This window comes from Perca fluviatilis, chromosome 5, assembly GCF_010015445.1.
Source record: "Perca fluviatilis chromosome 5, GENO_Pfluv_1.0, whole genome shotgun sequence".
Lineage (NCBI taxonomy): Eukaryota > Metazoa > Chordata > Actinopteri > Perciformes > Percidae > Perca > Perca fluviatilis.
Window position 1 is genome coordinate 35,667,157 of NC_053116.1, and position 27,995 is coordinate 35,695,151.

General features: G+C 39.0%; 1 protein-coding gene and 1 pseudogene across 1 annotated transcript; both read left to right on the forward strand.

The window, feature by feature from the left end:
• Nucleotides 1-7,612: 7,612 nt before the first annotated feature.
• Nucleotides 7,613-20,823, forward strand: LOC120559177 (deoxyribonuclease-1-like 1). Its single transcript, XM_039800714.1, has 5 exons — nucleotides 7,613-7,655; nucleotides 7,738-7,832; nucleotides 9,451-9,608; nucleotides 10,649-10,780; nucleotides 20,806-20,823. The coding sequence occupies exons 1-4, from the start codon at nucleotides 7,628-7,630 to the stop codon at nucleotides 10,716-10,718; spliced, it is 351 nt and encodes a 116-aa protein (XP_039656648.1). The 5' UTR covers nucleotides 7,613-7,627; the 3' UTR covers nucleotides 10,719-10,780; nucleotides 20,806-20,823.
• Nucleotides 18,162-27,907, forward strand: LOC120559038 (annotated as a pseudogene).
• Nucleotides 27,908-27,995: the final 88 nt, after the last annotated feature.

Here is a 27,995-nt window from a genome sequence, read left to right on the forward strand (position 1 = left end):
ACACCTGCTGGTCTAAGAGAGATGATACTGGACGGAGACAAAATTCCTCCTGGAATAACCGCTTGGAGCACGGACTTAGTATGTGACGGCTCCTCACTTCCCTTCTGATCAGCTGCTCAACTCTTCGCTCTCAAGTATGGTCTGCTCACAAAGTAGCCATACACAGAAACTTTTGCTGCTTGTGTGAAAATGTTGCATTACTGAACTAAAATATTGAAACAAACACTGAACTATAAAATATAATGAAGTCTATTGAAATGTATGTAACTTGTGAATAAATGGGAATTGATTTATTTACAAGATGTGCGGCGTCATTCCAGTGAGGTGCAATGACTGATGGGTAATCTTGCTTGTCAACTTCCAGGGAAGTAATGAACCGTTCAGTTCTTACTACACAGTTCAGTTTAAAAGCATATTTAAAATGGCTAAATACCCTGTGTAGTCCACTTTGCAGGAAACTACTAGGAGATCAGAACCATCTCTTAGAGAACAGAAAAGCTGCCGACTTGGATTTGGGCCATCTTGTTTCAGTCACATCGTCAGCTCCCATCTAGTCTCACATACACCACAGATGCATTCTGGGATAGGAGAAAAAAATGCTCTGGTTTGTTTGCATTTCTTTAAACCGATCACAATCGTCTTGGGGTGCTAAGCTCCGGACGCAGCGAGGGTGGCTCTGCTAAATAATCTCGGGAAGGAACGCCACATAAAATATTAAATAAAGTTAACAGTTAACACAATACAGTAACATGAGCTATTTAAATTAGCTTGTTACATGGTTAAACGTAATTTGCTCTTACCAGTGTGTTTCCGTGTGTACTTCATCCACAGCTATCCCACCAATCGGTCCCCAAACGTACCAGTTAGTGAGGAAATACCGTAAACATATTCTTTGTATGATCCAAATCTTAAAGTGTGTAGCTTGCTAGCTTGAAGTTTGTTGTAGTTTCCTGTAGAGAAGTGATTTTAATAACAGCAACACACCCAGAGATGAAGGGGCCTGAAATATCAGGCTTTATCCTGGACATGAACACAAAAAATGTAATAACCTTTTGAAATAACTTGTGGTGTTGTCATTGACACCACCACACAATTCTAGTGGGTCACACTTTTGTATTAGTCGATATACATTGTTTTTAGTAAAATACTTTATATTATCTTCTCCCTGATCTTATTGGGTGGTGCCCAACAAGAGGGGATTTAATTCAAATGAAATCAAATCATTCAATATACTTATTATATTAATTTGATAATAGCCATTTTAATGCTTTGACAGCAACATTATTGGTGCTTTCTGGGTTCCCAACACAACTCGACGGACTTAAACTGGACTTTATTTGTCATAAGCGTAAACAGCTGGACCAGAGGATGAATACAATGTAAGTGAAGCAAACCACTGGATAGTGTGCATTGTGTATGTACAAACCAGCTGGGTCCAGGTCCAGGACTACAGCAGTACATGGTAGAGAGAAGGAGAGCACATGCTGGATGTTGCCAGTTGCCAGGGGCGGATCTAGAAAAATATTTCTGGGGTGGCGAGAGGGGGGCAGGAATTTTTGAGGGGTGGCAACATATGTCAGACGTATATTTACTGAATTTAATCAGTTATCACAGTTTGATGAGAAATAGTATATACACACTACAAAAGGGCACAGGCTGCCATTTACAAACTCATACAGACAAACTTCATCTCATGCAATCAGTGTCCTGAATTTGAGGTTTCATTTGAAACAGTTCATATTAGGAATAAGTGACCGTACAATGTGATCTCACTTAATAGGATATATAGAAGTATGATAGAAGTAAGGGGCATTATCACAGGACAGGCATTAAGGTAAGACACAGGTGATGAGTGGCAGATGTGTCAGTGTGAGAGGGGAAGCAAACTGTTTTGGACTGTGTCAGAGAGGAAGCGTTGCAGGCAGCATTTGTACAAGATTAGGAACTGTCATTGATTAGTTCTAACCATCAGACTGTGTTAACACACACTAACATTTTAGCCTGGGAAAGTATTTTTAGGTTCATTTGTTTATTTTTTGTTTTATTTATATATACATTTTATTTTTTATATTTAATCTGAGCAATAGATCTAAAATACATTCTACACAAAATATAAAAACTCATCTCCCCATCTCATCACACTTTCACGCTGACAACTTTCCCTAATTATTCATATTTAAGCTTTGTCATTTGTTGTTCTTATTCATATCTAACTTAGTATACTATGCATCAACAATTTCCATACCGTGTGGACCAGCTTGACTGGAGATGGTTGGTGATGGGCCACGCTTCCTCTGCTTTCACTGTCTGAGCCCTGCACCTTCTCTTGTCTCTCGCTTTCTCCCTCCTCGGTGATGCTCTCCCTCCATATCTTCACCGCTGTGGTCTTCTCCCACCTCCTCCTGTCCCTGGTCGCCTTGGCCTTGTATTCTGTCTCTGTCACGTTTCTGTTGCCCTTTTCTCTCTCCTTCCACCTCTTTTCTCGCTTCCACCTCATCTTCTCCGTCTACCTTGCTCACTTGTTCATTTTCTATTTCTCTCGCCTTTCTCTTTAGGGACAAAAACTGAATATGCTACCTTTCCTCTTCATTTCTGTAAGATTCAAAGTAACGATGTTTTCCTTGACAGACGTTGAATCAATATTAGCTTTTGTAGCCTACTTTACACAGAGCAAACGTCAGACCCTAAGTAACATTGTATAGTTGGCGAAATAACGTTCTTCAACCTGATTTTTATCATCTCAAAATCAGCATCGCCACTATGCTAGCACTGTGCTTTCGTTATAATTTAATTTCTTGATAAATGTTAATCCGTTTTGTGTACCTTTTGTGTCTCTATTCATCGCGACTCCTGGCTCCCTCGCTTCGCGCCACTCAGTTTTCCAAACAAAACCGTCTCTCTCCGCTCTGGCGTCATCTTATGCTGCGTTCACTGCAGTCGGACATTGGAGACGCACGCTCATAAATTGTCAAATTGGCCATAACTTTTACCGTAATTCATTGCTGCCAACTGGGGTGCCCGGTAGATCTGCCCCTGCCAGTTGCTAAGATATTTATGAGGCAATATCTTGACTAAGCAAAAGAAATGCTTTGGTGGTTGAAACATGCCCTCATTTAACGCCTGGGAGCCTGGGAGCCTGGGAGGCATTTTGACTTTTTATAAAATGTCAGAAAATGGTGAAAAGTGTTTCCCAAAGCCCAAGATGACATCATGAAAGATATTCAGTTTACTGTCACAGAGGAGAGAAGAAACTAGAAACCATCAATTTAAGAAGCTGGAATTAGAGAACTTAAAATACTCAAACCGGTTAATCGTTTATAGTAGAGATTAATTTAGTAGTTGACAACTAATCGTGAATTGAAGATAACTTCAGCCAATTACCGCTCAATGGTGTTTTTTGCCCCCAACAGCTCCTTCCAGGCAACGCTGCGACCGCTGCCTCCAAGGCATCTAACCCTAACCGTTGACTTCAAGGCACCTAACCCTAACCTTAACCCTAACCCTAACCATAACTTTAACCATAACCTTAACCAGTGCCTAATCCCAGACCCATCCAGACCTGACAGCCAAATTTTACAGTTACTCCATATCACACTTACCAGAAACGACTTTTTCCTTAAAAAAAAAAAAAATTTTAAGTTTGGGGGGGGGGGGGGGGGGGGGGTTTTTCTTTTTCCCCAGGGGCCTCTTCTTTTTTTAATGGGAAAAAATTGTAAGTTACATTTAAGTTACAAATACTCTGCATTACTTGTGCTGTAATTATTTGACACTGTTCAAATGAAGAAAAAAAAACAGCAGTTAATGTTTCACATTAAATTGGATGGGACGTTAATGTTAACTAAGTATAGAAGAAATTAAAAACGGGCATCATGGGGGATTCCTAAGGTCGGGTCTCAGCTATTTGTAATTATTCTCCTAGCAACAGCCACCGCAGCATATCCCATAATTACCTAACTAACTAATCAGTACAACCTGGTGGACATTTAAGAGCTGTAAGGTTTCCCACAGTGTTTTATGGAGGTGGTGGGCCACCTCATCTTAATCAAAGACCACCTTTGTTACATCATCAAAATGAAAACAATCAACACGGAGCTTTGAGGGGGTTTCACACAGATAATGCCAAGTATTTAATGAGTGTGTACTGTTGAGGCCATCAAACACTAAAACTCCGCTGATCAGCAGGTGTTAGTGAGGGCTACAATAGGACTGTATTTAAACTTATAAACTATAAACAAGTGGGCCCCCCCCCCAGCTGCCCCCCTAACTTTGGTGTTAAAAAACTGTACTTGTAAAAACAAACTGCCACTGTGTCCACAAGCTTCTTAAAACATTGAAACAAACAATTAATTTATATTAGTTAATAATAAATAATAATTGTAGATATAATCTTAGTTCCCTGCCTCCTCAAATACTTAGCTACGTCCCCTGAATCAAACGTTGTAATAAATGTAATGTATGCTAAAGGCGAGTCAGCATCAACAACAGCGGGTCTATTATGTTAGCCAAAAGTCAAATTGCTCCCTTGTGATTTGTAAGAGCATTCTGCCTTTTGGTTTGCTTTGGATTTTAGTAAAGACAAGAACAGCATAATACTAAATATTACAAACTGGCATGTTTAAATTCATAACATTTACAGAGGGTCGGCGCAGGTAAGTTTAGGGCGTGTCCAAATTCCCTTTTCTAGTTTGACGGTGGAAAAAAGGGTCCGTGCACCGGGCGCATGGTTCAAAAGGGTTGTACTTAGTGTCTTCATTAATTATAGGTGTGTTTTGGGGCGTAACATGCAATAAACCAATCAGAGCATCATCTGTCATTCCCTTTAAAAGCCGGGCGTGTTTGTACCTTGGTGCATTGATATTATGATGGAAATTTGCGTCGTAATATTTTTATTTGTAATCTTTTGCATGTTTGTGTGCTGCTGTGCTTCCCTGTGTGTGTAACAAGCATAGTGTGTGCGCGCTGTGCACAAGCCCATGGGCGCAAAGATGGGCGCAGGTGCATTTGCTATTTAAACAACGTGGGCGCTGGACGGTCTGAAAATAGCAAAGACACTTGCGTCAGGCTTTGTGCCGCGCTGCGGCGGGTGCAAGATAGGGCCCTTCTCTGACAACATTATGGAAAGGTCGACCTTTCTGTTAAAGATTAAGATCCTTTTTTAAAACAAAAAGATCCGTGAAATTGCATTCGCTAAAGCCACCAGACTCCATGTAAATAAACAGTAATTTTAGCATCATAAAATACACTTCTTGGGTGCTTCCACTTTTCCAACCATCACAACTTTAGTTTTGGTTGAAATAAACACATAGTTTACACCGATTTACATGTGAAAATATGTTGGCTCTATACATGCTAAAAGTATTGTTTTTTTAAATGGAGTCTGGTGGGTTTAGCACTAGCGACTTCAGAGCTGTTTCTGGTTAAACGGAAAGGTCTCAAAGAGGTTTTAAAAAGGCCTATCTTTGTAGGGATTCTTTCTATAATGATGTCAGACAATTAGAATAACAATCTGAGCCTGTCAGTGGTAAAACAGCACTTTTAGTGGACAAAATTGATGATGCACATTTGCCCCATAGGGTTACATTGCAGCCTGGTCTGTGGCTGCCGGTTACAGCGTTCACGCTTAATACTGGACCAGTTCCAAAGGTTGTTGTTCCTATCAGTCACTTACACACAAAAACATAGGAAAATGGGGTTCAGGTTTGAAAAAACTTGAAATTACCCTTTAAGGTGCACGAAAACTCAATATACGTTGCACACGCATCAGGACTGGTGATAAGTCTCATATTTCATGGGTTTCTTGTTTGTGTGTGACAAAATTGCTCAATAGCGCCCCTTACAAATATTTAAATTTGAAGTCTCCTCCTTTACCTTTTAGGTAGACTAGTAGATTGTTGCGGCCAAAATTTATGTTTTAGCGGCAGCTTTTTTTCTACTTATTGGCCTTTAACCTGTTACTGCACTTTAAATAACAAGAAAGCGCTCCTCAATTTAGGTCATCATGTTTTATGTCTCATCTCTTGTTTCTCCTGCATCCACATGCATGTGTGTGAATAACTTTGTGTGTGTCAGTCGCCCGCTGCAGAGAGCCGACCGGATTGTAACAGCAGTCGCTCTTAGCGACTTTGGAATGAAAAATCGTTACAGCGTACTTTGATGTTAAAATGTGTACAGGTTTGTTGGTAAATGTGAGATGTTTGAGTCACACTCGACTTATTTTCATTCTTCATACCAGAAACAAGGAAATGAATTCGGAGACGTACATGTGTTCTTAGCGTCACATACTGACACAAAAGTCTGGCACGGGGGACTGCTGTGATTGGTTGAAGTCGTGGGAAACTCTGGTTATTGGTCAACTTTCTGTAAAGTTGCGGTGATTGGACAAAATTGCGAGTCACACTGAATTCACTGAGATTGGTTGAATTGGTGTGAATTGTTGCAATCGAGACATCGCAAATTTCATAACGCCTGAACCATTTGACGTAGACATTTGTGGAAAATAGAAGTGGCACAACATTTGCAATACATAATTGCCAATGTCACACACTGCACACAGGAAATGACGTCTAATTTGTGTACGCAGTGTTGACGGTTGTGCACAGCCGCGCTAACACCGACCTGTGGGGAGGTGTGATGGCCGGTCCATTGCTGCTTGCAGCTTTAAATGTCTGTTTTTGTACATATAACTACGTCACATTTTTATCCATGTATTTCATTTGCATTACTTTCAAATTTCAACCAGGCTTCACTGAGACAAACTTATTACTCTTCACAGATACTTGTGCTGAGTGTCTTCAGAGGACATACACTCACATGTCGTCCAACAGAATATCTAATGGGGGATCAATGCTGTCCTAAGTGTCCTGCTGGTAAGATCTGATTGGATGTTAAAGACATATTTCTATGTGGAGTATTTTGTTATACAGATGGCAACAATACTGACCAGAATAAACCACTTGAGTGCAGACCAGTGGAGTCAGTTTTACTCCCATGGTTGGTGCTGTTTATGTTCACAAGTCAAATGTGCTGAAGTTTTATCCCAACAGTAAGCAACAAGCAGGAATTATTGTTATTATTATTATTAATAATAATAATAATAAAATAATATTAATAATGTAGACAGCAGTGTATGTCACTTTGCCTAACAACATGTACTCTACCCTCAAGATTATGCATTTTCATTTAATAGAAATATTTTATTGCATGAAATTGAGTTATTGGTTTTCTTTATAACAGGAAGTCGAGTTGACATCCATTGTACAGAGCTGAGAAGTACTTCCTGTCTGGGTTGTGAAAAGGGAACTCCTTTTAATTGAGTGTTTTCCCTGTGCACCCTGTGATTCAGGTAGACTTCTGTTATTATTTCCTAATTATTAGTTAAACTGTATGACTAAGCCCAGATTTAAAAGCAGTAGGCTTATTACTGCAAGTCCTGTTAATGCTGTGTAAGAACTGAAAAAAAGATTTGACAGTGTCATTTAGAAGAGTTTACTGCACTGCAGAATTACAGACTGCACGCAGAAACAAAGACCTCATATGTTATGAAATACTGTGAGACCAGTGAAGACTATTTTGTGTCATAAAATCCTCTTTCCACTGTGGAGACCTTGTTGAATGTGGCGGACGCCTCATGGTGACATTAAGATTCTTGGCAACAGGTGAGGTGCTACAATCATCACTGTCTTCTCTATTAATTTGTAATACATTTTAGATTATTGCTTAACCTGTGTTGTTTTACAGGTGAAACCTTCCAGAGCCTTTATTCAACAATCCGTGCTATTATTCCTGAAACCTGTGTTGCTATTCATCAAGTTCTCTGTGAAAAGTATCTCAAGGTATGCCTTTTTAAAATATTACCATTATCTCATATAGGCTGGGTCTAAGTAGGCAGTAGCCTACTGCTTTAAATCACAGCAAAATGTGTAATTACAATAGCAAATGTGAAATGATGTGAAAACACACTATATGCAATTGAATATTGGTATGTTTAATGAACAGAAATCATTGACTCAACAGCAACACCTCAAGCAGTGACAAACACCAACAACTGCCAGAGAATGTTGTTGGAGCAGTGTGCTCCTTTAGAGACGGGTTAGACAGGTTAAACGAGAGGGTGAGGAAAGAATAAGATTGAGGCAAGTGAAGCTTAAGGAGGACGTATTTGAAAAACAACAACGAACAAACAATAAACGAGAACATATTGAACCACTAATGAAACACAGGTGAGTCACGATATTTTCTATAAAGATTATAACGCGTTAGATCACTTCTGATACTAGTTGTTGTTATGGTTAATGCTAGATATGTTCTGATTTATCGGCCAGACTACCAAAAGTAAAAGTAAAAGTAGAAGTCCTTTAGGAGCGGCTCTAGTCTCTTTATATTAAATGGAAAGATACACCTGGAACTAAAACCAGCAGAATGAATCCGCTTCAACTGCAGAAATCTTGAATTAATAAACATTAGGTCGAAATGTAGTCCGTATGGTAGGTTACACAAATAAGGCTGGTGACGTTGTCCTCGTGCGGGAGCGCGCACATCTAAAGAGAAACCCGCCATACTGTAATGAAGGCAAAGTATTGTTTAATATCAGTCTATATGGCTGGATCACCGCAGTGCTGGATCCTAGGTCAGTGGGATTAATTGTGGTCAACTTGTTACGGGGGGGGAGTTGAGCCCACAGAGGGAATTAACCACGTGCCAGATAACTCAATTAATTAAGGCGTTCCATGGACATGGCATCCCCAGAATAAATTGATTTATTTTAATAGACATATTAAGCCTTTTGGAGCGTTTTGAGATCAGAATCCAATGAGAAAACATTTACTTTTGATAACCATTGTAGCTGTGCTGTAGCCCACAGGTTCTCAAACTGTGGCACAAGTAGATAGATTGATACTGTAGATGGATTTTATGAATCCCAAATTAGGAAATGACTCTGTTACAAGCAGCGAGGTACAAGGACATACACACATACTCACTCACACACATACAGAAAAAACAAGAACTATACTAGAAATAATAAATCAGATACAATAAAATAAGATAGCAAAGATAAAAAATGCCAGAACAGCTGAAAAAAAACCTTATGTATATACAAGTGTAGAATAAAATGTACAAACTACACACACACACACATATATATATATATATATATATATATATATATATTATATTATTAAATATTAAATAACCAGTGTGCAAGTACCACTGCTGGTCAAGCGCTCCCCCTAGTGTTACTGGGGGGCAATCTCCTATATAGCCTATTTTAAAGAAAAAATGGAAAAAAATATTAAAACATATTACAGAAATAATACTTTTCCAATAATAATAATAATACTATGATCAGTTAAAAGCCGGATAATTGTAAAATGACTGTTTAAAGCTTTGAAGTGTGTAGCCTTACCATCAGTGTTGTTGTGTACGTGTGTGTGTGTGTGTGTATATGAGCAGAATGTGATGCTTCTCGGGGACTTCAACGCCGACTGCGGCTACCTTGCTAAGAAGAACAAGAAGAATGTGCGTCTGATTACGGAGAAGAACCTCACTTGGCTCATTCCGGAAGATTCTGACACCACTGTGCGATTGTCCACCTCCTGCACCTATGACAGGTAAACTCACACTCCTTAAGGCTTGGTCCCATCAGACCTGGGTGGGCTATACATTTTTCAGTAACTACATTTACATGCACTTAAAGCTTTAGTGCGTAACTTTTTGATATTAATGAACGTCCGTTACATTCAAGCCATTGCCAAATGAGTTACAGAGCTAATTAAGACTATCAGCTCCACACAACTCTCTCTGGATTACTGTATTAAATACTGGAGAGAGTCGTCTCCCCCAGCCCTTCCTCCCCAGACTCGAAGTTCATGGAGGTTGCCAGGTTGAGAACACAGCTTCCACAACAATGTTGCTAGATGCTCGTCTCACATAGCCAGACATTACTCCACCTCACAGCATTGTAGCTAATGTTAGATGCTGGCTATATTGACAGTCATAAAATCCCATATGCTCACACAGAGTTCTAGTCTCCAATATTCACCCTGGTTTTGTAACGTCTCTGGTCGTGCAAATCATGCCAAGGTTTTTTTAGGTCAGGTAGAATCTATCTCTGTTGATACCGTTGGTTTGTTTGCTGCTTCCATGGCTGTACTACAGCTAGCACCCTGGGTTTAAATTTTTACAGATATATCTGGCAACCTGGCCCGGCTGTCAAAATAGGCATTTGATACCAACACACAGGATAAAACACAGACAGACATTTCAAAGGAGAAAATACTGGCTTTAGCATTGTTGTCAAAAAACATAGTATTTAAATTTTGCATGTTTCCTTAATATCTGATCATATTGTAGTCATTTTTGGATTTGATACAGGAAATATATTACATATTGCAACTTTAAAAGAAACCATGTGAGAGGTTTAGAGGAAATGTCTCCTTAGTGGACTGAAAACAACTCATAGAAATCTGAGGCATTGGACTAACCAACAACAACAAGCCACTTCTTTTTGGAAGAGGTCACAAACCAAACAGTTTAAACCTCTGGTTTAATTTGCAGTGACCAAAGTCCACCAACAGCTCCAGCTGCATTAGAGCAGGTCTCTGCTGTGTGTAGTGTAATCTCTACATGGTTGTCTTCTTTTTGTTTCCAGATGGTGTTCCTGTTTTGGATTTGACGTCTCTCTTCCTCCCAAATCTGAGAGAGATGTCTTCAGCCCATAGAAACTGAGATCCTGCCGTATACAATGATGTTAAGAAAACATTTGACAGTTGCACCATTGCTGGTAAAATAATCTTATTACAACAAGCTTTTATTATAATTCATTCATCATATTGCTCCTCTCCAACATTTTCTTTCTTTCTTTCTTTCTTTCTTTTTCTTTCTTTCTTTCTTTATAACCCCTTTGTTGCGGCTGTAAGCACTCCAACAAAGTGCCTTGTAGTAGAAATAATTGCGTTAGTGCGGTGGTCAACAGAAAGTGTTCGGCTCCCCAGACTGACCCCCTCTCTGTCAAAGCCCCAAAAACCAACAGGTGAACAGGTGAAGCAAACAAATATGTTATCACTTCCGCTCAAACCGTGATGAAAACGCCCACCACCTCCAATATAAGTGCACAATATAATAATCAATAAATAATATAAATGAGACCATAAACAACATACAATATGTGGCTCCTACACCCTTTTGTTCTTTATAATTCTCTCTGACTCTCTGTCTCTCTCTCTCTCTCTTACACACACACACACACACACACACAACACAAGTAAAGGAAAAAATACAAAAATAAACTGAACCGGTCACAGAAGGATTGTATCATGTGGACGCGTCAACAGTTTTGTTGTCATTACTTAGAATTCCTCATTAGGCCGCAGAAACCACGCACTAGCTTTAAGTCTGATTCAACTTTTGGAGAAAAGCAACCAGACATCACCCTGCGGTGGACGATCATGTAACCAGAGATCAGACTTGTCTGTCCGTATTTCGGCGTGAGAGTCCCGTTAACATTACTAGAAAAACGAAACATCACTGTCTCTATCGGCTACAAAAAGTTTTAAAGGGGTGATTGAATGCAAAATTGATTTTCCCTTGTCATAGTTGAATAACGACAGTTCGGTGGGTAAATAGGACATACATAGAAGCTCAAAATCCCATTGACACCCCTTTACTATGAAAATCTCATATTTTGAAACTGCCACTAAAAAAACGGCGAATCTCAACAAAGCTGGAAGCTTACGTAAGCATCTCAAAACCTGTACCTTTGTCACACCCATGGATGTATTAAAGGAGAATTCCGACAATTTTTACGTTAATCTTAATCGCTATAGCTGCGAGTACTTTCGATAGAAAAAACCCGACCGAATTAGTGCAGCTAACGGAGAAGCTGCAGCTTGAGTAGGGCTTGAATATTTAAAAATAAAAATCCTTACAAACAAAAGGTGTCCAGCAAAACAGCAGGCAAAGAAAATCCAAAATACGTGAAAGTCAGAAACGGGAATAACAGGAACCAAAACACCAAGACTAAACGGGTAGACTAACAAACAGACACCCCAAACAGAAATACAATACAATGATCTGACACAAGACAAGGGGAACACAAAAGACTAAATACACAGGGTAACGAGGTAACGACGAGACAGGTGACACAAGGACTGGGAAACTGGTGAAACACAAGGCAGGAAGTAAAACAAGACAATACAAGACAATCCCAATATGTACAATCCCAAAGTGCTACAGGAGAAAAACAGGGTAAAAGCAAAGCAAAGATAAAGACAAACAATAACACAAATAGAGATTTCCGCAGGAAGTTTGCTAAAAGAGAGGTTTGTGGTGTAAGTAGCTCTTTAAGTAGGGAGGGGCATTACCAGATAGACATAGATAGACATTTATTGATCCTTTTCGGAATTCATCTTGCACCATACAGCTCATCAAATAGACAGACAACAGACCATAGACAACGGACAACAACAAGACCACCAACCCCTCCCTTCCCCCGCACAACCACAATACACAATCCCGAATATCTCCACATCATAAATAAAATATAGCAAAGTGCAGTATCATTAGCCCCAATGGGCTATCAACATAAGGTGCAACATTGTCAGTGGCGTTTTAATATTATACCAACGTGCAGTATTATTACCCAGAAAGGATCAAGTTATTTTCCGTAATTTACTTAGTAGTGTAATGCTGGTAGGAATAAATGATTTGCGAGCCCGGTTGGTTTGTAAGGACAGCACTCTATATCTTCTGCCTGATGGCAGCAGCTCATTGAATAAAGCAATTTTAAAAAAAAAAGGGATGTAGCCCATCACCATTTTTTTTTTTTTTTTTTTTTTTTTTTTTAATTTTGCCATTTTTATTATCTTTTTTTTTTTTTACTGACAAAGACAAATACCAGGCAATGAACAGAAAGTCAAAATATTCTCAACAAATTGAGTGATTTTTTATTTTGGTATCATAAATAAGACAATGTGTCATTTTGACGTGCAATTTCAGTTTTTTGTAATGTGATCATCGTGGATTATTATGTGTAAAACTGCAAAAATATCATTCATGCATGTCGGCGATTTGAACCTAATTCACTTCAATAAAGATAACTATACTATAGTATACATACTATATACTATACTATACTATATACTATACTATACATGCTATATACTATACTATACAAGCTATTCTTGTTATGAGCATCAAGGCGTGGTGGTGCTGCGGTGCAAATTTAACTCATGTTTAGTACATGTTAACTTAAAGATTCGTAGAAAAAATATAAACGTTGGAGGCCATTAATCGGGCGCAAAGTCCTCAAAATCCATTCTGCAGTTAGCATTATATAGCCATGGCAAAAAGAAAACAAGGCAGTTTAATTAATTTTGGTTTTACTAAGAAATAGTGTAGCGATGACGTTAATAGCACGACTGATTCACCTGCTGCAAGCCCTGTTAGTTAGCACACCTCCCCGGGGTGACAATGCAAGGAGAAGCTGAAGAAATAATGTCCTCTCTGGCTGAAGATGATCCTTATCCCTCTTGCCTCTCTCTCCCGTTAAATTGGAACAGCCAGCAGTGGAGAGACTGGAAGAGCCGATATACATGGCTGTTTGTTAAGGATGGAAGCTTGGGGTGCGTCGCTATAAGGTCTAATTGAACGGAGGAATTATGGTATTCTTCGGTAGCCTGAGTAACTTTAACCGTTGTTCATGTGAAATCTCAAAGACAGCCTGATGCTTTGTTTATAGACTATTTGTGGCTGGCTGTTTGCAGTTTGACCTATCAATTCCTGTCGATAAAGTATAATAGGGTAAATCCTGTCGTGCATACACTTGTAGCTGTTATCTATCTTTGTAAGTCGCAAGCGCACGACTGGCCATGAGTTTGTGTAACAATAGGCGACTGTGTCCTGCAACAACAAAGGAAAGTCCCTTCAACTCTTGCTTCATCTATTTTCTTTTTTCTCCGCTGCTTTTCGTGCTGCCTTCACGTGCAGTCGGAAATTGAGACAGATTTCTATCAGAGTTCATTTCAACAGCTTCTATCAGAATTTCATTTGCAGTATGTGTTGTATGTTCTAACCAGGCTTCTCTCCACAGATACTTGTGCTGAGTGTCTTCAGAGGACATACCCTCACATGTAATCCACAGAGTATCGGATCGGGGATCTATGCTGTCCTAGGTGTCCTATTGGTAAGATCTGATTGAATGTGCACTAGCGCCACGAAGGGAAGCCAAACACCTGCCCCCATACTGCCATGACACAGAGCTGCATTTACATTGGCAAAGTATCCCTTTTATTAGAAACATTATATTGCATGAAATTGTTGGTTTTCTTTTCAACAGGAAGTCGAGTTAGAAAACATTGCACAGAGTTCAGAAGTACTTCCTGTCTGGATTGCGATGAAGGAACATTTATGAATCGTCCTACAGGGCTTACAGAATGTTTTCCCTGTGCACGCTGTGATTCAGGTAGACTTCTGTTTATGTTTCCTAATTATTAGTAGAAACATATTAAACTAAAGATTGATTTTTGAGCATGTAGCTCTCTAGTAGATTAGACAAAATAAAAGTTAAGTATCTTCATATACAAGTTTAGTATCTTCATATGTAACCTCTTTGTGTGTTGACAGGTTCTGGTTTAAAGATAAAGACAGCATGTACGACTACCTCAGATACAGTTTGTGAACCACGGGGAGGGATTCTACTGTCGGTTCCTTCAGAAAACGTCTGTGGGGAAGCACAGAAACACAGCAGCTGTCAACCAGGACAATATATCAGCCAAAAGGTTAGTTCCTCGTGCTGAATTTAGGAGTATAGGTATAATTTAAGATTTAAATGAGAACACCAAACTTCAGTGAAAATGACCTTATGAACTTAAAGGTCCCATATTGTAAAACAAGTGAGATACCATGTCTTTTTTAATTATTAAGCAGGTTCGAGGTGGTGTATAAATATGAGTAAAGCATAAAAAAACCACTCAATCCACAGAGAAATGCACACAGCCCGTATTCAGAAACTGATCCTTTAAACCAGCAGTCAGGACTTCCGTATTGTGATGTCACAACTATTACTAGTAGAGGCAAAGTCCCTCCCTTTCTGGTTTGTCAATTTTTTTTATTTATTTATTTATTTAAGGACAATGCACATTTAATGAACATGTACAGCAGTACACGTAAAAGTGCCAGATTATAGCCCAAAGGCTAATTTCCATCTGTAGTCCCATTTGGCAGATATAAATTACAATAACAGGACATAAGATAAACACTATTAACATCTGCTATATAAAACAGGATAAAACAGGATGAAAAAACAAAACCAAAAAAAAAAAAATTATTAATAAATGTTAAAACAGAGGCTCAACATACATATGTTTCACTAAACTAATACGATTATTGTACAACATAAGTAAGGGTGTGCCATACATTGGTTAGTTTTAAGACAAAATATATACAGTAATAACATCTGTTATATGAAACAAGGAAAAAAAAAAAAAGACAATACAAAAATAAAAAGCAAACAAGACAATTCATTAGTAAGTGTTAAGACGAAGACGCGAATTCACCAGCACACTCCCTGGGCTATCGGTACAACATGCAGTCAGAGGTGATTGCACGCGTTTGGTTAGCTATGAGCCACTCCTTTACCTGGCTCTTAAAGGTGGCCAAAGTGGGACATTCCCTTATAGTTGGGGGTAGTGTGTTCCACAATGCACTACCTTTAATAGATAGTGCATTATGGCTAAAAGAAGTTTTTCTAAAAGGAAGCTCACAGTCCCTGTTTACAACAGCTCTAGTAATCCGAGTCTGTCTGTATTTAATAAATTCTTGCAATGGCGGTGGTGCCAAGCCATGCAGTATTTTATAAACTAAGCATATTGAGGAAAATTTACAAAAATTGTCAAAAGTTAGCAAGTTATATTTCTCTAAGATTTTGCAATGATGGTAAAAGAAAAGTTTTTTATCTAGAGTTTTGAGTGCCTTTTGTGCACAAAAGCTCAACTGGTTTTAGGATAGTAGAACCCGACATAGACCAGCTGCTGATGCAGTAGTTTAGATGTGAAAATATCGAGTGCAAGAACATCGGAGCTGCCGTATCTGACGAGAGATCCTCTAATTTGCTTAAAATTACAAAGATTTGTAATCAAAAGACAATTTTGCTTTCCACCAGAACGGGAGGGACTTTGCCTCTCTGTCGAAAGGAAGTGCTGCTACAGTGCTGTTACAGTCATTCCCCGGCTGCAATAAATGCAGGTATATTCAGACAGACAGTATGATATTGAGCTTCCTCCAGTACTTAGATTCCTTTGTCAACATCTGACCCGCCTCATGACAACTTAGCAAACTCCATCAGCTGATGAAGGTCATGAGATGTGTGGTGGGACCTTTTGTTTCATGTTCAGTGATGAAGCAGGCCCAAACATAGAATAGTATTTATGCAGCTGTGAATCAGGCCTTCATGGGAATGAGTTGTTTTTACTGAAATATAAAAGCTTGTGAAAGATTATATTTTGGGACTTGAAACAAAGAATTGTCTGTGAATGTATTTTAAACTGTATGTTTTTTAAATCCACTGAAGAGAAATCAGACAGTAATTTGTATATATCTATATAATTTGTATTTGTAGGAACAGCATCAAGGGACACTGAGTGCTCTGACTGCAGCGATGGAACATTTTCTGATGGGACATTATTGACATCGTGTCAGCCACACACACAGTAAGTGAAGCTTCAGATCAGACATGGACACACCTGAACTCTTCCAACAGCAGCATGGTTCCCTACACATGGTCCTGTCAAAATGTCCCTCTATCATTCCAGATGTCAATCATTGGATCTTCTGCTGATAAAACCAGGAACTGCTTCGACGGATGCTCAATGTAAAGAACAAAGTTCAGGAGCTGGGATCGGTTCGTTGTTGGTGCTTGTGATACTTTTAGTGGTGGCGTGCAATCTCTGCCTGTCGTGTTAATTCTCAGAAAGAAGGGAGGATGTAAAAACACAGGTATGATTGGTATTTAGACAATCAAAACATTTGTTTTTAACACATGATAATGTCTGTCAAATCATTAAGTTGCTGATTAAGGTGTTTTTCAATGGTAATGTTTTATTACAGGAGGAAAAGAGGATATGCAGAAACTCCCCAACAGGTATGTATTCTTTACTGTTATTACTCAGCACATGTTACTGTATGTACAGTAGGAATAATTTTAGTAGTAGTCATTAAATGATGTCTCTGGTTTATCATTAATTCACAAAGAATTGAAGGCTGAATGGAGAAGAACAGCTATAGGTAAGACAGTAGTGAATTCTTCATTTAATTGTTCATGTCTTTACAAATGTATAATATGTTTCTCTTTAAACTCAATTTATTTCTCTCCTCAGGAAGTGGCTGTGATAAATGAACACAGAGACAGTTCATAGGACACATCAGAGGAAAGTTCCAGGTTCAATGAAATCCAGTCCGATTCTGGCACATTATTAGTTGGTGAATTTTGGGCACTGTGCTCCAAAGTGAACACCTGCTGGTCTGCAGCCTGCATCACTATCTTCCAGAGATGTTACTGGACAGAGACTAGTCAGTCTGGAATAACAGCTTGGAGCAAGTCCCGGACTAAGTATGTAACGGCCAGGCTCTTCACTCAGAACTTCTGCTCCATCTCTCTCACCTGGACATTTTGCTGCTTGTACAGTGAGCTCTCCTTGTTGTGGAACACCTTAAGAGAACCACATGTTCCCATCCCTGTCTTCACCAAGCCACAGATCACCCAGACATCATGTGTCTGAAGGCAGGTATCATCAGAGAGCTAACACCTGGCCCCCCTGCCCGCGGGCCTCTTGCCTCTACTGAAGCCCCTCCTGACCAAGCTTCTGTCAGGACGGCTCTGCTCAACGCCGCTCCCTTACCAACAAGACATTTCTTCTCAAAGATGGATTTTTTAGGAAAAATTTGGATTTTCGGATCTTTACTGAAACCGAGGTATTGGTCCATCATTGAACTTTGTCCTGCAGACTTTAACTTCATCAGGACACCGAGGCTGTCAGGCCCTGATGGTGGTCTGGCAGTGATTTTTAGAAATAGCGTGAAATCGGATTGCCTCTCAAAGTCCAACCCCACGTCCACGTCGTGAGAGGCGGTAACAGCTGTAAGTATGGGATTGCCAGGCAGGGTGAAGTATGGAGAGAGGCCACCTGGGCCATTACGGTAGCCATGAAGGCCTGCCTGGACCCACCCGGAAACACACTGGTAAACGGGGCTCCGGTGAAGCTAGGTGGGCCAATCACCCGCCTAGTGGATAAACATGATTACAGAAACATTCATGGATAACATTCGCAAGCGTTTGGAGTTAGAAGGTGTCTCCCCCAGACAAATATGAAGCTGGACAACTCAAGCTGGAAGGAGGTTGCTCAGCTGACCCCCTCTTACAACCAAAAATCCAAAGATAGGCTCATGGAACGTTAGAACGATGTACCGAGCGGTAAAAGCATCTCAGATAGCAGCGGAAATGAATCAGTCCAACCTGTCCCTAACAGGACTCAGTGAAACTAGGTGGACTCAATCAGAAAAAACTCACCTTTCTAGTGGAGGAACAATAATATAGGAGGGACACGACCAGGATACTGCCCCACATACAGAGGGAGGAATTTCTTGATATTACTGAGCTTTTTAACTTTATACAACATGTTTCTGGACCAACACATTTAATTCACTCATAAGAAGGGGATAATGCAAATTAATAAAAGGCATGATTATACGTACATGGGTTAAAAATGCCAGAATTGGCTTAAAGGCTATTTATCTTCTGTAGTCCCCCGGCCTCGATGTTAAAAGGGCTTTTTAAAATACAAATAAACAAGAAAGAAGGACAACACAAGCAGAGCAGAACTTGGCACAAATAGTTTTAGTCCTGACATGTATATGTATTGACCATCCATTGTTTTATCTGCTTAGTAAAAGACCAATATGTTTAATTGTCTAATATGGTGTGGGATTGAGTTCCACTCTCTTGACCCTCTGATGGACCAAGCTGACTGACTAAAAGAACTTTTCTGCAACGGAATAACCCAACCTTCCCTCTCTCTCCCCTTGTGACACGATCAATATCTTTTCTTCTGTTTATGTCGGCAACAAGTGGCGATGGAACTAGGTTGTAAGTGACTTTATATACCACGCACACATTTACATATTTCATTAGGTCTTTCCAGCTTAAAATCTAGGTTTCAGTGTGCGGGATACTCTGGACTTAGTTTTTTCACACTGTCTTATTATTCATTATGTCTGATCATAAGTGTGTTCTATAAAATACAGAGGTGTTTAATACCTACACCGGACATGCAACTCGCTTTACCAGCTTTTTGAACTCTTCTTCGGCTTTTATTCTCTAAATCTCCTGCCTTTGACTGTAATCATAACTTGTTATTTCATTCCTTTATTGTCATCATTTTTAATTTTCACCAAATTGAGTTTAAACCTGTTACTCTCTAATTATGTTTGTTATTTTACTTTTGCCACATTGAGTTAATTTCATGTCCATTTTGTATTTTTATTTTTATTATGTTCTAATGACCTGGTGAAGTCAGAAACCCATAACCCAGCATACACTTTCTCTTTCTATGTAATAAACATATGTTGTGATTTATGTTGTATTAATTTTGTTTTTATGAATGTGTGCAATCCCAATAAACAATCAAACAAACCATCTGGATCCTTCATAGTGGTTTTTAAATGTTTTGAATCCATTTGCTTCCATTATATATCCATGATCAATCTCTCCCCTTTTAACTGGCTATAGACCTCACCCTTCCAGTGAATTACAGGCCCATATCTTAGATAGCTCTTATGTCCAAACTACTAAAAAGAAATGCAGGTTTCGCACAAAGCCGATTTTAGAGATGTATAACGTGTGTAAATCAGGCTGAAGAACAAACTCCACTTGTGAAATGTTTCCTGTGGGCACTGAACCTATCATGGACATGTTGGATAGAGCCAGAACACAACTAGAATGCACCGCAGCAGAGTATTGTGGACATTGGATGTTAATATGCAATAATAACCCACAGTGAAGCTGCAAAGAAATGTAATGTATTCATTGTACGTGTGTTATAACCAGTTGACCTGTGTTGAGCCCTTTTTAATATAAAGATGGTAATGCAGGAGAATGGGGGTTGATCACAAATGCAGACAGCTGGAGGCCTTAGGATCAATTCAGAGATTTATTGAGAATGGCTTACGGACAGTTCAAATGGTAGACGGGTAACTGGTAGACAGAACACAGCACTGCAACTAATTATGATGAACAGACAGAACTTATTGAGTGGATCGGTACATGTGGTGAGTGGCTGATGAGGAAATGAGATGCAGGTGAGGAGGTGGGCAGGGAAGACCAGGTACAGCTGATTATTGAAGTGGGAACAGGTGTGTGGGGTGGGGGGGCAGTCAGGTGATGGAGGGAAAGTCTGAGCACATCTGGTGGATGGAGGGAGAAAGTCTGTATGGAACAGGGTATGAGACTGAAGAGACACAGACTGGGACCAGGACAGTCTCAACCTCTCCATTTGCCAGTGTTCCATCTAGATATGGTTTATATTGCATTATACCATTTATAAAACGGTGCACTCCTGACCTCTGGTGGCTGAAGATAGTGTAACATGAAAGTTCCTTTCCATTTCTATTTTTTCGTTTTCATCTGACCATGGCCACACAAAGTGCAGTGAGACTTCTATCAGATTTAATTTCAACAGCTTCTATCCATGCATTTGATTTACAGTAGGTTCAAATTTCAACCAGGCTTCACTGAGACAAACTTATTTCTCTCCACAGATACTTATGATGAGTGTCTTCAGAGGACATACACATGTCATCCATCAGAGTATCAGATGGGGATCAATGCTGTCCTACTTCCTGCTGGTAAGATCTGATTGAATGTTTAAGGAATATTTCTATGTGGAGTATTTTGTTTTACTGACTCTAATCAACCACTTGAGTGCAGACCAGTGGAGTCAGTCTGTTATGCTCTTGGTCATCAGTGTTTTAGACTCAGATAACAGCATGTCATTGATTGGTTGATCTAATTTTCCTTGAGTATTCTCTAAATATTTCTGAGGGCGAACTCTTTATCAATGTGTTTTCAAGCATTTCAGACAGGTACACTTATGAGGTTTTAAATGTGGAAAAAATGAATGTTAAGTAAAAACACAGTAGCCTACTTCCTGATTACACCATTTGATTCTTTTTACAGTTTGGTTTGAAGTGTCCTCCCTGAGTGTTAAGGGCTAAGTGTATTATTTGACATACACATTATTAAATGTATGAAATGTTACTTGTTACCATGTTACTTTTTATTTCTTTGGTGAGATATTGGATCATTGGACCTCTTTGGGCGTGGTACAGTTATTTAAAGGAAAGCATTTTGACTGCACCTTGGCTAAGAAGATGATGGTTAAAAGATAAATATAAAATGCTCTAACATGTATCTCTTTGTAGTTTGCCTACAAGTTTGAAGCTAATGTACTTCTATGTGATTCATGCTGTTCTGAGTTATTACCTTCATAGTTGATAGAAAAGTCTGAAACATGAAACAAAGACAAAAAAAAAGCAGACCCTACCTTTTGGCTCTTCATTTCAAGCTCTTCTGAAAGCCTCCTATTTCCTCACACCTTGGCTCCTCTGTGACATCCCCCCCCTCACAGTTATGGCCGACCTCAGTTGATTTCCGTCGTGGGCCTGTTTCAGTTTATTTTCCCTTTTGTTTGATCTTTGTACAGCAGTGAGGTGTAAAATGCATTTAGTAACACTCAAGGTATCAAAGTCCAGGTATCAAAGTCCAGAAAATCAACAGCTCAAGCTGCATTAGAGCAGGTCTCTGCAACACAAATATATCTGTGTTAACAGGTTTCTCATCTGATCTCTGCATGGATGGTATCTTTTTGTTTCCAGATGGTGTTCCTGTTTTGGATTTTGCGTCTCTCTTCCTCCCAAATCTGAGAGAGATGTCTTCAGCCCGTGGAAACTGTGATCCTACCTCATACAATGGCGCGTGAGAAAACCTTTGACAGTTGCACCATTGCTGGTAAAATAATGTTATTACAACAAGCTGTTTTTATAATTAATTGGTCATATTGCTCCTCTGCAACATTTCTTTCTTTGTAACCCTTTTCACTTCATGATTATCTTTGTCAATGTAGCTGTGGTAAAGGAAATATAGAGCTGTATTTAAAATTTAAACAAAAAAGTAGGTGGAAAGTTCCTTTTTTGGGTTAAATGATGGAAATGTTTATAGAAGAAATGAAAGGCAAAGAATCTTACTCATTTCAGCTGTAGTGGATATAGTTTTAATTAAAACAATTTATGTTTTTGTACATCTAACTACAGCTACACAAAGTGCAGTCAGGTTTCTATCAGAGTTCATTTCAACAGTTTCTATCCTGTATTTAATTTGCAGAATGTTCCAAACTTTCTTACATCACAGATACTTGTGCTGAGTGTCTTCAGAGGACATACCCTCACATGTCCAACAGAGTATGAGATTGGGAATCAATGCTGTCAAATGTGTCCTGCTGGTAAGATCTGATTGAATGTTAAAGGACTATTTCTTCCACTAGGTGCAGACCAGTGGAGTCAGTCTTACTCCCATGGTCAAGCAGCATGTAATGTATCAGTGAAGGACCAGCATCTGACTGAAGTTTTATTCCAACAGTAAAAGAACAAGTCAAAATATATAGATTTTTTTTTTTTTTTCTTTAAAAATACCAAGTAAATGACACTGTAGTAGACAGTAGTACGTCACTTTGCATACCAACATGTACTTTAACCTCAAGATTATACATTTTAGTTTAATAGAAACATTATATTGCATGAAATTAAATTGTTGGTTTCTTTTCAACAGGTAGTCGAGTTGAAAAAGACTGCACAGAGTCCAGACAGACTCCTGTCTGCCTTGCACGGAGGGAACATTTATGACTCATCCTACACATTTGATGAGTTGTTTGTCCTGTTTACGCGGCTATGTAGGTAGAATTCTGTTAATATTTTCTAATCATTAGTAAATCTATGAAATGTAAAGGCTTATCACTGCTGGTCCCACTGTTAATGCTGTGTAAGAACTGAGAAAACTAGAGCCTGGTTTAACTGTGTTATTCTGAAGATGCAGAGAGTCATTGTGAAGAGTTTACTGTACTGCAGAATTACAGACTGCACCCAGAAACAAAGACCTCATGTGTTATAGAATACTGCAAGATCACTTAAGACTATTTTGTGTCATAAAACCCTTTCTCCACATAAGTGAAGACATTCTACATTGTGACAAGTTCTTTTCAGCAGTTAAGATATTAGCTGTTAATAACAGCTTAGATTTTGGTGTACTCTGTATTTTCCTCAGTTTTTATCATTGCCACTTTTTAGCATGTAGCTCTCTAGTAGATTAGACAACATAAAAGTTTAATATGTATGTACCCTCTATATCTGTTGTTGACAGATTTTGGTTTAAGCTGAAGACGCCATGTACGACTACCTCAGATACAGTTTGTGAACCACTGGAGGGATTCTACTGTCTGTTCTTTATAGAGGACGGCTGTGTGGAAGCACAGAAACACAGCAGCTGTCAACCAGGACAATATATCAGCCTAAAAGGTTAGTTTTCTTGTGCTAACTTTGATATACTGTAATAGGTATAAAGTTTTAAATGAGAACACCAAAATTCAAACTTTCACTCGGAAGCTACAAATGAACAACTAAACTGTTATTTAAACATACAAGAACATCCTATCTTATAGGAGCAAAACCTTTTGTGGTGTGTTTCTCTTAAATATCTGAGGGCCCAGGGACAATGTACCAACGGGCCCAGATTGTAACAACTACAACCCTAAATTTGGCCTACTGCGACAATGTTGCAATCAAAAACCAAGTGCACAGACCAAGGGCAGGGAGATGGACATATATTATATACGTTATATATGAAGTTTGAATATATGGAATGAATATTAGATTCAGACTATTCCATATATTCAGACTCTGCATTTTATATGTGTGGTAACTTCCTGAACGGCAGCAGTATATATAACAGTAGTGTATTAACAGTAGTTTGTTTAGAAATCTGGTATGATTTCTCCTTTACAGTGAATTCACATCCCATTTTGCGCTGTAGTAGAACATCTCATAATACCTCAAAGAATGCCGTAAGTCATTTTTCCTGAAATATAAAGAAATGTTTGGATGTATTTTACTGTCTGCTTCAGAAACCTCAACAATGAAAAAAAGTTTTTAAATCCACTGAAAGTCTGATGAAATGTAATGATGTCATACTGTATAATGATATGAATTTGTATTTGTAGGAACAGCATTAAGGGACACTGAGTGCTCTAACTGCAGCGATGGAACATTTTCTGATGGGACATTATTGACATCGTGTCAGCCACACACACAGTAAGTGAAGCTTCAGATCAGACATGGACACACCTGAACTCTTCCAACAGCAGCATGGTTCCCTACACATGGTCCTGTCAAAATGTCCCTCTATCATTCCAGATGTCAATCATTGGATCTTCAGCTGATAAAACCAGGAACTGCTTCCAACAGATGCTGAATGTGGAGAAGAACAAAGTTCAGGAGCTGGGATCAGCATAGTTTTGGGGGTGCTTGTGGTGGCAGTAATATCTCTGCTTGTCGTGTTGATTCTCAGAAAGAAGGGAGGATGTAAAACCACAGGTATGATTGGTATTTAGACAATTAAAACATTTATGTTTTAATACATGATATAATTGTCTTTCAAATCATTAAGTTGCTGATTAAAGTGTTTTTCATTGGTAATGTTTTATTACAGGAAGAAAAAGGAATGCAGACAATCCCCAACAGGTATGTTCTTTAATGTTATTACTCACTCCATGTTACTGTATGTACAGTAGAACGTAGAAATGATTTTAGTAGTAGTAGTAATTAAATAATATCACTCTTTTATCAGTACTTCAAAAATAATAAACATCCACATGAAGAAGAAGAACAGCTGCAGGTAAGATAGTAGTGAATTCTTCATTGAAATGTTCATATCTTTACAAATGTATATTTAGGGTTGGGTACCCAGGGCTCTCAAGTGTCACGCATTGAGCGTGACGTACACTCATTTCGGTCTTTGTCACGCACTCCGCCACACATTGTATTTCTCACGCGTAAAAATTATTTATAATAAATTCAATATGCCGCAGCGCCCAAAATTTCTCTGGCTGCGCCGCTCTCACTACGGAACCGGCAGGAATCAAACGCGTCTGGCCGTTTTACAGTTGTGGAGGCTCCACGCAGAGCTCTTGCAGTAGTCTACATAAGTGGCCCTGAGTTTATGCTTGTGCGCTGGTGTGTGCGTCGAGCCACGTGTGTGTGTGTGTGTGGGAGTGTGTGGTAGAGGGAGAAGTGAGAGAGTGACGGCGATTATCTTGGAGCAAGTAGCGACTCTAGAGTCCTAGTGAGAGAAACAAAGTGTCTCCTCTGTTCTTTCTGACCACGGTGGGAAATGTGTAGCAGGAAAAGTTAATCCTCTCCTTGACTTCATGTTGTTTATGGAGAAATAGAACGAGGAAACGAGTCAGGGGAAATGCAACGCTACCAAGCCCATAGACCGTGACCAAGCCACTGTAGCTTACATTTTAATGTCTAAGTCGAGCCTGCCACTTATCAGCCAAACAAAAAGAGGGGCTACACACAATAGCCAATCAGAAAATAGCACTATTTTATCTGGGTAAGATTTATGCAGCAACCAATGAAAAAGCTAAGCATACAGAATTCCTAAAATTCGCTCATTCAAGCCAGAGACCCAAACGGGTCTGAGTCTGTCACAGTCTGAGATCTACCGTATCAAGAGCAATCACGTAATGCACACAGACTATGGTGCAGGTAATTATTTTCGAATATATTGACTATTAACTTTTTTCTCAAAGTTTCTCAAAACTCGATAAAGAGATATTTGATGTGAAACGTTTTGAACATGAGCAGAATCTGCTCTAAAAATGTTATATTACAGTCAGGGTTTTATTAATTTTAAAAGATTAATGTTACTACGTGAATAATTGTATATGCATTTAAGGAGTTATCTAACAAAAGATGCAAAGGGAAGAGTAAATGATGCCTAAAGGCTACATGTGTGCTGACTCAGTTAATTAGAAAGTATAAGGAGTATAGTGAATACAGTCCTGAGCCTAACTGCCATCCATTATGTTTTATATTTGTTTTATTATGTTTACCTTTATAAAAACATAAATGTCAAGTATAAATATTACAATCACAGATGCAGGAATGTGGTTTATGCTCAAAAAAATTTTACTTTATTTGTGAATTGTCAGTGCCAATGTTTAAAATTTTTTTGTGTAAATCTGACATTATATAATAACAACAAAACACTAATAATAATATTATGAAACACCCTATTCCTCGACTTGTCCAACCCCCACAATTATATTTTTTGGGGGTCACTTGCGTCAAAGAGCGAAACCCGTTCCACTATGGTACCGGTTCCTACGCAAACGGTAGTATTCGGACCGGATTAGAACGCGAATTTCGGTTCCTTTTCCGACTGAAATATTTTCCCTCTGTCGCTCCGGACAGGGGAAGACTCTTTTTCTTTCTCCCTTTTCCCGGAGTGGCGCACGTGCCCGCTCGCGGTGTGAAGCGCGTGTCCGCGCTATTCCCCCGACATGCACTCTACAATCACTGCTGATAGACGGCTTTTTGTACACGCTCTGAAACGGACGTAAAAATATCACACTTTCTCTGTAGTCTACCGTTAGCTAGCTACCGTAGATGTAGGCTACTTTTAAAATGGCATATTTTCCCTCTGGGCTCACCAAAACGGACGTAAAAGCATATTAACCATTCACTGACTGCACGTGATCGCTAGTAAACATATTACACTTACTCTGCTAGTCTATCGTTCAAGACAAGACCCTGTAGCCTGGTGGTGGGGAGGGCAAGACAGCCTCCCAAATTGTCTGCCCTTTTCAAACTCCTACCTGTGTGTGTACAGACCTCTTGGACACCGTCTGAGAGAGTTTTCTCCTGTGCAGTAGGCCTACATGCCATAAGTCAGGAGAGGTGTAGTATCTTGCCAGAGAAGGCAAATATGGTCATTTTTCTGCAAAAGAACTGCTAAAGTTTGAAGCTGGTTGGCATACCAACTCAACAACATTTATTTTGTTGTTACTTGTTAATAGTGTAACTGTTATTTGTTAAATTATTGTAGTTGTGTGTTAGGTGACAGGTTTCTACTTATTATATATTTAAGTACTTTAAAACGTTAATATATTGTTAAATTTAAATAATTTTCAATTTAAAAAAACTCCATAAAAAGCCTTTCTTTTGTCATTTTTCAGTTTTTCAAGAATCGGTTTAGGAATCGTTTAGGAATCAGAATCGTTTAAAAGTACCGGTTCGGCATCGGAATCGTAAAAATCCAAACTGTACCCAACCCTATGTATAATATGTTTCTGCTTAAACTCAATTGATTTCTCTCCTCAGGGCGTGGCTGTGATAAATGAAGCCAGTTACAGTTCATCGGACACTGCAGAGGAAAGTTTAAACTTCATTCAGTCAGTGAAACAGAAGTCTGTGTAGACCACTGCTTTCACCTAAAATGTTTACAATGACCAAATTCTCTAATTCTTAGGCTTGTTAGCCTAAGAATCTCCCCATAGGAGGTACACTTTTCGGATGTTCCCTTACCCCCTTGGGAATGACACTGCAGCCATTATATTACTGTAAGTTCAAATAATACAGTAAGAAACTGTATATTTACAGTCAAATACCTTAAAATGTAAAAACAGTATGCTTGGTGCAAATAAACAGTAGTTTACTGGTGAAGCTGCAGCCAGTAAATTACTGTCAATTTACAGTGAAAAGTTTTACAGTGTAGAATATTTACAATAAAATGAAGTCATTAATTAGATTTTTCTGCAGAGTTTTGGAGGAGCGATTCATTGTCTGTCCCGACACATTTTTGGTAATGCTGCCGACTGTATGAAGAGTTTTTTAAA

Excerpts from the sequence above, each read along its gene's own strand:
- LOC120559177 (XM_039800714.1), top strand. The coding sequence starts at position 7,628 with ATGGTGACATTAAGATTCTTGGCAACAG. Across the intron at positions 7,656-7,737 it reads ATTAAGATTCTTGGCAACAG|GTGAAACCTTCCAGAGCCTT; the intron begins GTGAGGTGCTAC and ends GTTGTTTTACAG. Across the intron at positions 9,609-10,648 it reads ACCTCCTGCACCTATGACAG|ATGGTGTTCCTGTTTTGGAT; the intron begins GTAAACTCACAC and ends TTTTGTTTCCAG.